The sequence below is a fragment of the Nycticebus coucang genome, chromosome 19 (assembly GCF_027406575.1).
Source record: "Nycticebus coucang isolate mNycCou1 chromosome 19, mNycCou1.pri, whole genome shotgun sequence".
In the NCBI taxonomy this organism is placed as follows: domain Eukaryota; kingdom Metazoa; phylum Chordata; class Mammalia; order Primates; family Lorisidae; genus Nycticebus; species Nycticebus coucang.
The window spans coordinates 963861-976245 of record NC_069798.1 but is presented as its reverse complement, the minus strand read 5'-3'; the positions used below and the strand labels follow the sequence as shown (position 1 = coordinate 976245).

At 40.7% G+C, this 12385-nt stretch overlaps 1 protein-coding gene across 2 annotated transcripts in view; it reads right to left on the bottom strand.

The window, feature by feature from the left end:
* Positions 1–3804: 3804 nt before the first annotated feature.
* The window catches only part of SEH1L (SEH1 like nucleoporin), a 29170-nt gene continuing 20589 nt past the window's right edge, over positions 3805–12385 (bottom strand). For both annotated transcript variants that reach the window (XM_053571890.1, XM_053571891.1), the window contains 4 exons: positions 11073–11213; positions 8189–8346; positions 5909–6059; positions 3805–4061 (listed from right to left, as the gene is read on the bottom strand). In XM_053571890.1, coding sequence (XP_053427865.1) covers positions 4049–4061; positions 5909–6059; positions 8189–8346; positions 11073–11213 — 463 coding nt within the window. In that variant the 3' untranslated portion in view covers positions 3805–4048. The remainder of the gene's footprint in view (positions 4062–5908; positions 6060–8188; positions 8347–11072; positions 11214–12385) is intronic.

Below are 12385 nucleotides of genomic sequence, written 5' to 3'. Positions count from 1 at the left end.
ATTAAGAAGTGTGGGGGGAAGGGGGTGGGCTTGGCACCTGTGGCTCAAGCAGCTAAGGCACCAGCCACATACAACTGAGCTGGCAGGTTCGAATCCAGCCTAGGCCCGCCAAACAACGACAGCTGCAACCAAAAAACAGACAGGCATTATGGCAGGCACCTGTAGTCCCAGCTACTTAGGCAGTGGAGGCAGGAGAATCACATAAGCCCAGGAGTTGGAGGTTGCTGTGAGCTGTCTCAAAAAAAAAAAAAAAAAGTTCGGGGGTTAGTCAAGGAAGGTTGTCTTTGAAAATTAGAATATACAACAGGTGAGGTGGCCCATTACCTGTGAATTCCAGCACTCTGGTAGGCTGAGGTGGGCAGATTGCCTGAGCTTACGAGTTCAAGACCAGCCTGAGCAAAAGTGAGTCCCTGTCTCTAAAAATAGGCGAGGTCGTGGTGGGCACCTGTAGTCCTAGCTACCAAGGTAGTTCTCAAGAAGAACACTTTGAGCCCAAGAGTTTGAGGTTGCCGTGAGCTATGAAGCCAGGGCTTTCTACCAAGGGTGACAAACTGTCTCAAAACAAAAATGAAAATTAGAATTTAACAATATAGTTATAACAATTATGTTACCTATGTGATCAACTGATGAGACACAGCCTGGGTTGTTATAACAATTATGTTACCTATGTGATCAACTGATGAGACACAGCCTGGGTTGTGGAAAAAAAAAAAGACATAAAATTTAGACGTTAATATCCCTCAGTTCTAGATGGTAATCTACTTAATGACCTTCCCCCTTTAAATAAATGTAACATTGACTCATCTATGAATTTTTATTTGAGGATTTTCTGTTCTTGTAACATGAATGGAGAATAAGCCTGAACTATCTTAAATATAAAATACATTTAATTTTCATAAGGCAACAAATTCGTGTCTTTTAAAATATATTTTATTAAATAACCTACTTGGATAATAATTACAAAAGCTTTTTAAAAAGTAATGCCAAATAGTAAAAGGCAATTTCCCTTTAAAAAGAAAAGGCCACAAAGTCTGTATTATGTTTTGCTGCTTTATACACAGGAATGATTTATTTTACACACTAATCAACTGCAACATTTTACATTAATGTAAAATTAAAAACATTTTATAATACGTCTCAAAGGCAGAATGAATCTCATAATGATACGCCTTCACGTTACAGTTCAAATTAAACTTTATAAAATAGGTACGTACATTGGGCAGCGCCTGTGGCTCAAAAGAGTAGGGTGCTGGCCCCATATGCCGGAGGTAGTGGGTTCAAACCCAGCCACGGCCAAAAAAAAACTGCAAAAAAAAAAAAAAATAGGTACATACATTGAAGTCAGCTACTGTGTATTTTTTTTTTGGAAGGGGTGAGGGAAGAGTCTCACTTTTGTTGCCCTGGGTAGAGTTCCACAGTGTCATAGCTCACAGCAATCTCAAACTCTTCAGCTCAAGTGATCCTCTTGCCTCAGCCTCCCCAGTAGCTCGGACTACAGGCGCCCACCACAATGCCCGGCTATTTTTTTAGAGACAGGGTCTCACTCCTGCTCAGGCTGGTCTCAAACTTCTGAGCCTAGGCAATCCACCCACGTGGGCCTCCCAGAGTGCTGGGATTACAGGTGTGAGCACCGCCCTGGCCTGTGTGTAACTCACAGTCACATTACTTGTACATCTCTCATTTCATCAAGGTTATCAACCAGTGATACAAACGTTCTTTTGATACAGACACACAAACAGGTTTAGATTCCAAACACTTTGTTCTGGTTGTAACAATATATGTAAGACAGACCCTTTAATTAGAAAAATCTTCTGAAACATAGTGAAGCAAAACAAAAAGACAGAAATGAAAACATTTGAATAAGGCATTTCAATGTTTTTTTGTTTGTTTGTTTTTACAGTTTTTTGCCGGAGCTGGATTTGAACCTGCCACCTCCAGCATATGGGGCTGGCACCCTACTCCTTTGAGCCACAGGTGCCGCCCAGGCATTTCAATGTTAAATCAGTGTTTTAAACCACTTCATTCTCAGGTGCGGGATTAAGAGGCTGAGAGAGATATCATCTGCAAGGGTGAGGATACTGGAGGTTGGCAGTGTCAGCATTGCAAGAGTGCTCTACCAGAGGAGGAGGAGGAGGAGGCAGAGGTAGAGGAAGGGGCTGGGCATAAATGGACCATCTTGATCCAGCCCACGGGGAATCCAGAGGGGGAAAGAAATACCTGAAACAATGAAGACAGGACCAAAACACCAAAAGAAAAAGAAAAACATGGGGGTAAAAAGGGAAAACAACAAAAGAAAAAGAGAAAAGTACTAAACACAAAGAGAACCAAAGAGGAGAAAACACATGCTGGAAAAAAAAAAAAGCTTTACTAACAAACATAAAAGCACAAATCAAGATTGCTTAAGCAAGTATAGAAACTTGAAAGAAATACAATCTGTTAAACTTAAATGTCTAAAAATAATCGATATGAACATTACAAAGAAAAACGTTAATTCTAGAAATTTAAAACACATTCTAATCTCTGAAGAAACATTATATTTGACATTAGTTTGTATATTAAAAATCTTGTAATAAGCTCCTTATTTTAAGCAATGCTTCATTTGCTGCACCAGCGAGCACACTTTTTTGGCACATACATGATACTGAGAACCAAGTCAAGTACACTTACATATCATATGGCTGCTATCGCAACAGACTTTTGAAGAAATACAATCATTGAATATATTTATTTTTCTGCAAAAACCTTAAAATAACTACAGAATTTTGGTAAGTGACAGAGTTCAAAGAATTATTTATGCCCTCTATTATTCTCCCATCATTTTACTTTCCGGTAATACTTATGCATTCTAACGAGCTTAGAGCTTTACAGCTTTGCCATCAAGGTCAGAGGCTTACAGGATATAAACTCAGTGAACTAAATTAAGAAAATCCTGAGACGTTTAATGTTGAAGTTAATTTACACGTAGAACTCTAGAATTCTACTGCTTCTCTTACAGCATGTGTCCAAATTGTGACGTGAAAGAAACCAAGCGATAGAATCCAACAGTGAAAATATACAATTGCATATTAAGAACATGTCTTTAGTGAATATGAACTGAAATCATATAAAGGTGTTTCTATATTAACAGCAAAATATAAATGAAAAACTACCACATGCTTAACTTGGCTACAAACTGTACAAAGCACTATCATTTTACTACTGCGACTTTACTAATTCATTCTTTTCCTAAGATCTTATAAATATTACAAATAAATGAAAGTTGTACTGAATATCATGTATTAAGCAATTCTGTAAAACGTAAACAAATTAGCACTCAAAACAATCTTTATGAAAAATATGTATTCAATTTTCAAATTAAAAATATAAAAATTCATCATTTTAAGCTTACTGTTTTAAAGAAAACAAAGGAAATATGCCTGTATTCTCCAATGGAATTAAGTTATATTTTTCCTCCTCCCAACTGCTTACATAAGGATAGTAACAATCCTTTCCTTTTTTTTTTTTTTTTTTTGAGACAGAATCTCAATTTGTTGCCCTGGGTAGAGCGCCATAACATCATAGTTCACAGCAACCTCGAGCTCAAGTGATCCTCTTGCCTCAGTTTTGCTATTTTTAGTAGAGACAGGGTCTTGCTGTTGCTCAGGCTGGTCTTAAACACACAAGAGCTCAAGTAATCGACCCACTTTGGCCTCCCAGAGTGCCGAGAATTACAGGTGTGAGCCACCACTCCTGGGCAAACCTTTCAATTTTTAAACCCAAGCTAGTTTGAGGAACATTTCAAAAAATTGTTTTGGTGACAGTGTCTCAACAAAAACCTCTCCATTTATATTTCAAAAGTTTCAAAAAATGTCAGTGAGTTGACTAACACACAAAATGATATACACTGTAGTTTTAAAGGCCTTTGGACCACATTTAATAGTAAGCAGGCTGCTGGTGTATCTTGGGAGAGGTCAAAGAGCGCTGGGGAAGGGGAAAAGGAACTCGCTTTCCATTCCTGTGTGCATGCAACAAGCAGCAAACCAGCAAAGATACTCCCGTTAGCTTGTGTTCAGCTGTGCTTTCTGTTAAAGGACACAATACAAATGGAGAAGGAGAAATGCATCGTAGATCTAACACAGATGGTTACTGCCACAAAAAGAACACAGATCAAAACATCAAAGCTGTTTTACAAAAGAAAAACGCCAAAGCAGAGACTAGACACCAAACTTTAAAAGAAATTTAACTACAGTATTCTTTCCTTTATGAAATCATCTTTATAATCTGCTATCTTCTATGATAACCTAAAAATGTTTTAGTGCAAATACTTAAAACCTCACAATCTAAAAGAACGTATTTACAAAAATACAACAATATAAAAGCAGTTGAAGAAATTTTAAATACAATACTTGCTCTTTTATTTACAATAACAAAAAGATAACCACAAGACAATTCATCAAAGCTACATTTCAGTTTCCTGAATTCTATTCCAAATTATTCACAAAAGCATAATAAAATAATGGTATTTTACAAATTCACAAATTTTTATATTTAAATATGATACTAAAAGGATAACTTTAGATCACATCAAATATTCTTTATTATGATAAACAAGAACCTAACATACTCTAAACAATGTAAAAACCAAGATCTCAGATTTTATCATTTCCTCTTACAATTGCCATTAGTTTTATACACAAAAGCAAAATTATTTAATGTGCTCTCTTCAACAAAGCTTTTTTTATTTTAAGAGAAGAGTGTCACTTTGTCGTCCTGGGTGGACTGCTATGGCATCATACCTCACAGCAACCTCAAATTTTTAGACTCAAGTGATCCTCTTGCCTCAGTTTTTCTTTCTTTTTTGAAGCAGAGTCTCACTATGTGGCCCTCAGCAGAGTACCCGGGCATCACAGCAACCTCAAACTCTTGGGCTTAAGTGATTCTCTTGCCTTAGCCTCCTGAGTAGCTGGGATTACAGGCGCCCACCACAATGCCTGGCAATTTTTTTATTTTTGTTGTAATTGTTATTGTTGTTTGGCAGGTCCAAGCCAGGTTCGAACCCGCCAGCCTCAGTGGATGTGGCTGGTGTCCTAGTCGCTGAGCTCCAGGCCCAAACCTCAGTTTTCATTCTTAGTAGAGACAGGGTCTCTCACTCTTGCTCAGGCTGGTCTCAAACTTACAAGCTCAAGCAATCCACCTGCCTCAGCCTCCCAGAGTACTACGATTACAGGTGTAAGCCACTGCGCCCAGCCTTACGAAGCTTTAATTAATGTATTTCATTCAACACTTGAGTTTGACTTGATGAAAAGGTGACACTATAAGCATTAAAAACACTACTGTACATCTAGGACTAAAACTCTATTAAACGATAGTTCCGGGCGGCGCCTGTGGCTCAGTAGGTAAGGCGCAGGCCCCATATACCGAGGGTGGTGGGTTCAAACCCGGCCCCGGCCAGACCGCAACAACAAAAAAAAAATAGCCGGGCTTTGTGGTGGGCGCCTGGAGTCCCAGCTGCTCGGGAGGCTGAGGCAAGAGAATTGCTTAAGCCCAGGAGTTGGAGGTTGCTGTGAGCTGTGTGATGCCACAGCACTCTACTCAGGGCCATAAAGTGAAACTCTGTCTCTACAAAAAAAAAAAATAAAAACGATAGTTCCTCTTCCTCTCACTAGTGCAGAAAATAAAATCTCAAAAACTATAAACATTTAGTGAAGACCACTAAACTCTGGAATACAATTAGTTTTGGGGCCTCATGATCTACCTATAAATATTATAACCAAGTAAGCCAAATACAGAGCTAACAAAATGAATTCTTAAATTCTACTACCATAATTACATACAAATTTCTTCATTCCATCTTATAACTCATGAAATAACCTGCCTTTAGTATGCTTTAAAAAGAAAACAATTTCTAGTTTTCCCACAAACAGCCTACCTGCCACCAGAAGATCCGTTTAATGAATTCTGAAGATTTGGAATATTTGAACCTAGGAAAGGATTTGAGTTTCCCTGCTGAGAACTCCCACTGACCGGGCTTCCATTACCTTTCAAAATACCAGTGCACTTCCAATTGTCCATGTAATTAGCTGAAAAGAAAACCACCAAACACATTACCATGATTAATACCTGTGGGCAAGAGCAAAAACTTGCCCTCATTATCTTTAAACTACAACTAACTAAACAAGAGAGAGACCACAAGTTATATTTCTTTCATAACAAATGTTACCTCAGTTTTCTTAATTTTATTTAAGTTTGTAATTTATTAAGTATGTTTAATTTAAAACCATGGCTTGAGCTCAAGGGGCTAAGGTGCCAACCACATACACCAGAGGTGACAGGTTTGAATCCAGCCGGGCCTGCCAAACAACAATGACAACTACAACCAAAAAATAGCCGGGCGTTGTGGCGGGTGTCTGTGGTCCCAGCTACTTGGGACGCTAAGGCAAGAGAATCACTTAAGCCCAGGAGCTGCAGGTTGCTGTGAGCTATGATGTCATAGTACTCTACCCAGGGCAACAGCTTGAGGCTCTGTCTCAAAAAAAAAAAGGTAAATGAAAAATAATAAATAAATAGGCTCAGTGCCTGTGGCTCAAGCCTGTGGCACCTGAGCTGGCAGGTTCAAATCCAACCTGGGCTCACCAAACAACAATGACAGCTGCAACCAAAAAATAGCCGGGCATTGTGGCGGGCACCGGTATTCCCAGCTACTTGGGAGGCGGAGGCAGGAGACTCGCTTCAGCCCAGGAGTTGGAGGTTGCTGTGAACTGTGATGCCACAGCACTCTACCCAGGGTGACAGCTTGAGGCTCTGTCTCAAAAAAATAATAAAAATAAATAAATAAATATAAAAACAAAGCTTTCATCAGCCACCTCCTTTCTTAAAAGATTAAGTATTAACAGAGATAATTCTCTAATCATAGAAATGATAGATTCAGCGGCACCTATGGCTCAGTGGGTAGGGCGCCGGCCCCATATACCAAGGATGGCAGGTTCAAACATGGCCCAGGCCAAACTGCAACAAAAAATAGCCGGGCATTGTGGCAGGTGCCTATAATCCGGCTACTCGAGTGGCTGAGGCAAGAGAATAGCCTAAGCCCAGGAGTTGGAAGTTGCTGTGAGCTGTGTGACACCACGGCACTCTACTGAAAGCAAAAAAGTGAGACTCTGTCTCTACAAAAAAAGAAATGATAGATTCTTCTTTGTCTTCATTATAATGAATTTTACTTACATATAAATGTAAGGAGGCCAGGGCTCCCACCAGCAATCCCAGCACTCTGGGAGGCAGAGGTGGGCCGGTTACCTGAGCTCACCGGTTCAAGATAGAGCAAGACCCCATCTCTAAAAATAGCCAGGCACTGTGGTGGGGGCCTATAGTCCCAGCTACATAGGAGGCTGAGGCAAAAACAATCACTGAGCCCAAGAGTTTGAGGTTACTGTGACCTATGACACCACAGCACTCTACCGAGAGTGACATAGTGAGACACTGTCTCAAAAAAAAAAAAAAAATCAAGCAGCTAGGGCACCAGCCACATACACCTGAGCTGGCGGGTTCGAATCCAGCCCGGGCCTGCCAAACAACGACGGCTGCAACCAAAAAATAGCTGGGCGTTGTGGCAGGCGCCTGTAGTCCCAGCTGCTTGGGAGGCTGAGGCAGGAGAATGGCTTGAGCCCAGGAATTGGAGGTTGCTGTGAGCTGTGATGATACTCTACCCAGGGCGACAGCTTGAAGCTCTTCTCAAAAAAAGAATAAAAAAGTTATTCTGAGGCTGACAGAATGCTTGAGCTCAGGAGTTCAAGACCAGCCTGAGCAAGTGCCAGTCCCTGTCTCTAAAAATAGCTGGGAGTTGCAGCAAGCAGCTGTAGTCCCAGCTACTCGGGAGGGTGAGGCAAGAGTATTGCTTGAACCCAAGAGTTTGAGGTTGCTGTGAGGTATGACACCACTGCACTGAACCTCAGGGCAACTGAGTAAGACTCTGTCTCAAAAAAAAAAAAAAAAAAAAAGGTATATACATATATGGTTCTTTTCCACATGGAAGCTCAAAAAAATTCAATTAGTAATGGCTATAAATTAAGGAAAGTGATGGTCAAAATAGCAAATTAGATGTATAAGGTATTATTAATTCAAAAGTACCTATAAGGTATTTTTTTTCAAAAATTTCAAAGTTCACATTAAGTAGAAATAAAAACTAAGAATTATCCCATCACTGAAATCTTACCTTTCCACAATCTTACACAGCCATCATCTCCTGAAGATGCCAGCACTGTTCCTGTTATATTCCAACTCACTCGCCAGACCTGAGAATTATGATTATCAAACTGAGCCACAATATGGATTTCAAATTTTGTTGGACCACCAGAAGAAGTAAGTTCTTTCCTGTTAATAAAAAGAATGAGAAATTCTGAGAAAAGTTAAAAAAAAAATTATTTATATGTATATATATATATAGTAGTCTAAATAAAAATTACAAATGGTCTCCCTTATTTCCTATAGTTTTTTATAATAATGCGCCATCCATATTCTTCCACCCCTTGGACACTTTCATTTTCTTTCTTTTTATTTTTTTATCTATTTATTTTTTTTGTTGAGACAGAGCCTCAAGCTGTTGCCCTGGGCAGATTGCTGTAGCATCACAGCTCACAGCAACCTCCAGCTCTTGAGCTTAAGTGATTCTCTTGCCTTCACCTCCCAAGTAGCTGGGACTATAGGCGCCCACCATAACACCCAGCTATTTTTTGGTTGCAGCTGTCACTGTTGTTTGGCAGGCCCGGGCTGGATTGAAACCCACCAGCTCAGGTGTATGTGCTGGAGCCCTAGACCCTTGAACCACAGGCACCAAGCCCATTTTCTTTCTTTCTTTTCCTTTTTTCAGACAGTCTCACTTTGTCGCCCCTGAAAGAGTGCCGTGGCATCATAGCTCACAGTAACCTCAAACTCTTGGGCTCAAGCGATTCTCTTGTCTCAGCCTCCCATGCAACTGGGACTATGGGCTCCCACCACAATGCCCAGCTATTCTTAATTTTTTTTTTTTTAGAGACAGTCTCACCCTACCTCAGGCTGATCTTGAACTCATGAACTCAGGCAATCAACCTGCCTCAGCCTCCAGGAGTGCTGGGATTACAGGCATGAGCCACCATGTCCAGCCACCAGTTCACTTTCATCTGACTCCCCACAATCTAGAGTGAGCCCAGCACACCCAAAAGGTATTCACTAACTGTTTCATAGAATAAAGAATCAACAAACAAGGTTGAAGAAAACTGATGATAATTTGAGCAGCACCGGTGGCTCAGTGGGTAGGACGCCAGCCCCATATGGTTCAAACCCAGCCCAGGCCAGCTAAAACATAGTGGCAGGTTCAAACCCGGCCTAGGCCAGCTAAAACAGCAGTGACAACTGCAACAAAAAATAGCCGGGCATTGTGGCAGGCACCTACAGTCCCAGCTACTCAGGAGGCTGAGGCAAGAGAATCGCCTAAACCCAAGAGTTGGAAGTTGCTGTGAGCTATGACACCTCCGCACTCTACAGAGGGCGACAAAGTGAGACTCTGTCTCAAAAAAACAAAAATTTTTTTTGATAATAATTAATTTTCAAAGGAACAAACAGAAGAATGGAAAGAAGAAAATGAAAAACAACAAACAAAATTAAAGCTAAATATTTTACAAGAGTATCTCCATGCTGATTTAGTTTTCCCTAAGTATTCTGCCACTTCTCATTCATTTAAAAATCTAAAGAGTACCAATTATATTCAGAGAATCCAATTCATTTTCAGTTAGCAGCCTAAATAAAATAATTAAGAGAATATATATCTCTCCTCTTGGCCCATGCCTGTAATCTTAGCACTCTGGGAAGCTAAGGTGAGTGGATTGCTTGAGCTTAGGAGCTGGAGATTAGCCAGAGCAAGAGCGAGACCCCATCTCTAGTACAAATCAAAGAACCAGCTGGGTATTGTGGCAGCCACCTGTAATACCAACATCTCAAGAGGCTGAGGTGAGTGGACTGCATAAGCCCAGGAGTCCAAGGCTGCTGTGAGCTATGAGACCATAGTACTCTACCCAGGGCAAGAGTGAGACTGTGTCTCAATTAATCAATCCATTAATCAATAAATCTCCTCTCTGGCTCAGTGCCTGTACCCAGTGGTTAGCGCACCAGCCACATACACCAGGGTTGGTGGGTTAGGATCTGGCCTGAGCCTGCTAAACGACAACTGCAACAACAAAAAAAAAAATAGCCAGGGATTGTGACGGGTGCCTGTAGTCCCTAGTTAGGAGGCTGAGGTAATGAGAATCACTTAAGAGTTTGAAGTTGATGTTAGCTGTGACACCATGGCACTCTACCGAGGGTGACATACTAAGATTCTGTCTCCAAAAAAAATAAAAATCTCCTCTCTTTGTTCAATTCCCCATCCCAAAAAAGTCATATGTTTACAAATAAAATGTTCAATAAAGAATCCATTCTTAGAGGTGGCACCTGTGACTCAGTGGGTACAGCACCAGCCCCATATACCAAGGGTGGCAGGTTCAAACCCGGCCCTGCCCAAACTGCAACAAAAATATAGCTGGGCATTGTGGCAGGCACCTGTGGTCCCAGCTACTCGGGAGGCTGAGGCAAGAGAATCGCCTAAGCCCAGGAGTTGGAAGTTGCTGTGAGCTGTAACGTCATGGCACTCTACCTAGGGTGATAAAATGAGACTCTGTCTCTAAAAAAAAAAAAAAAACAAGAGAGAATCCATTCTTAGGCCAGGCACAATGGCTCACGCCTGTAATGTAACCTCTTTGAGAGGCCAAGATGGGAGGTTCATATGTGCCCAGAAGTTCAAGACCAGCGTAGAGAACATAGCTTGACCTTATCCCTCAAAAAATCTAAAAATTTAACCACATGTAGTGGCATGCATCTGTAGTCCCAGCTACTTGGAAGGCTTAGGCAAGAGGATGACTTAAACCTAAGAGCTTGAGGTTATTATAAGGCCATGGTACTTTAAGAGAGCAAGACCCAAAAAAAAAAACAGAATCCATTCTACAGATCATAGCTATATCTACTCTCTCCTCCACAAATAATCAGGAGGCAACAATATTTCCATATTCTTAATTATTCCTAAAACTTACCTCACGGGTTTTAATGTAAAAATTCTCACATCTTTGGTTGCTATCGCTAGAATATGAAAAGATCTTCCCAAATTTGGAGCAAATGCAATGTCATGTACAGGGTCAGTGACTGTCATAAGAGTTTCAGCTTTTGCATATTTCCTAATGAAAAAAACAATTAACATTAAAACTTTCAGAAATAAAATTAACAAAAGTCCACACATCACTACACTTAAAATTTTTTTTCATGCTGCTCAGATTAAGTTGGACTTACCTGTGTAGTACTGGGCTGAATATTGGCCCCCAAGAGAATATGTCCAAGTCTTGACCCCCAGAACCTGTGAATGTGACCTTAATCAGAAAAAGTCTTTATAGATATAATTAAGGATCTCAGCTGGATCTAGTGTGGGTCCGAAATCTTATGTCAAGTACCCTCACGAAAGACAGAAGAAAAAAAACACACAGACACAGAGAAGGAGGCCGGGCAGGCACAGAGGCAGAGACTGGCGTGATGCCACCACAAAGCGAGGACTCCCGGGGCCACCGGAAGCTGGGAGAGGCAGGAAGCAGCTCAGAGGATGCACAGCCCCACTAACACCTTCATTTCTGACTGCTGGCCTCTGGAACCATGAGCAAACATGTATCTGTTTGATCAAACCACCCAATCTGTGGTAATGTGCTGTGGCAGCCTTGAAAACTCACAGAACGTCCCAGTTTCCCTCCCTTAATAAGTTGAGCTTAATACGTTTAATAAATATTAGAAAAAGGTCTTGATTTATTAACTATTAATATCTTCTATTAAAGAAGAGTAGTATCTTTAGAAGTGAGAAGATCTGGAAAAAAAAGAATAATACACTTCCTAAGTATTTGAGTGCAAACATAAAACTGGAAACAACAGGAATTGAGATTTTTGAGTAGTAATAAAAGAAAACTATTCCATATATCATCCTTAGAATTCTTTTATTTATTTATTTATTTATTTTTTTTTTTGGAGACAAAGGCTCACTATGTCACCCTCGGCAGAATGCTGTGGTGTCACAGCTCACAGCAAACTCAAACTCGGGCTTAAACAATTCTCTTGCATCAGCCTCTCAAGTAGCTAGGACTACAGGCACCCAGCTATTTTTTTTGTTATAGTTTTCATTATTGTTTAGCAGGCCCCAGCCAGGTTTGAACCCACCAGTCCCCATGTATGTGGCTGGAGCCCTAGCCATTGAGCTACAGGCTCCGAGCCATCCTTAAAATTCTGTTTCTGGGCTCGGCACCTGTAGCTCAGCCACTAGAGTGCTGGCCACATACACCAGAGCTGGCAGGTTTGAACCCAGCCCAGGCCT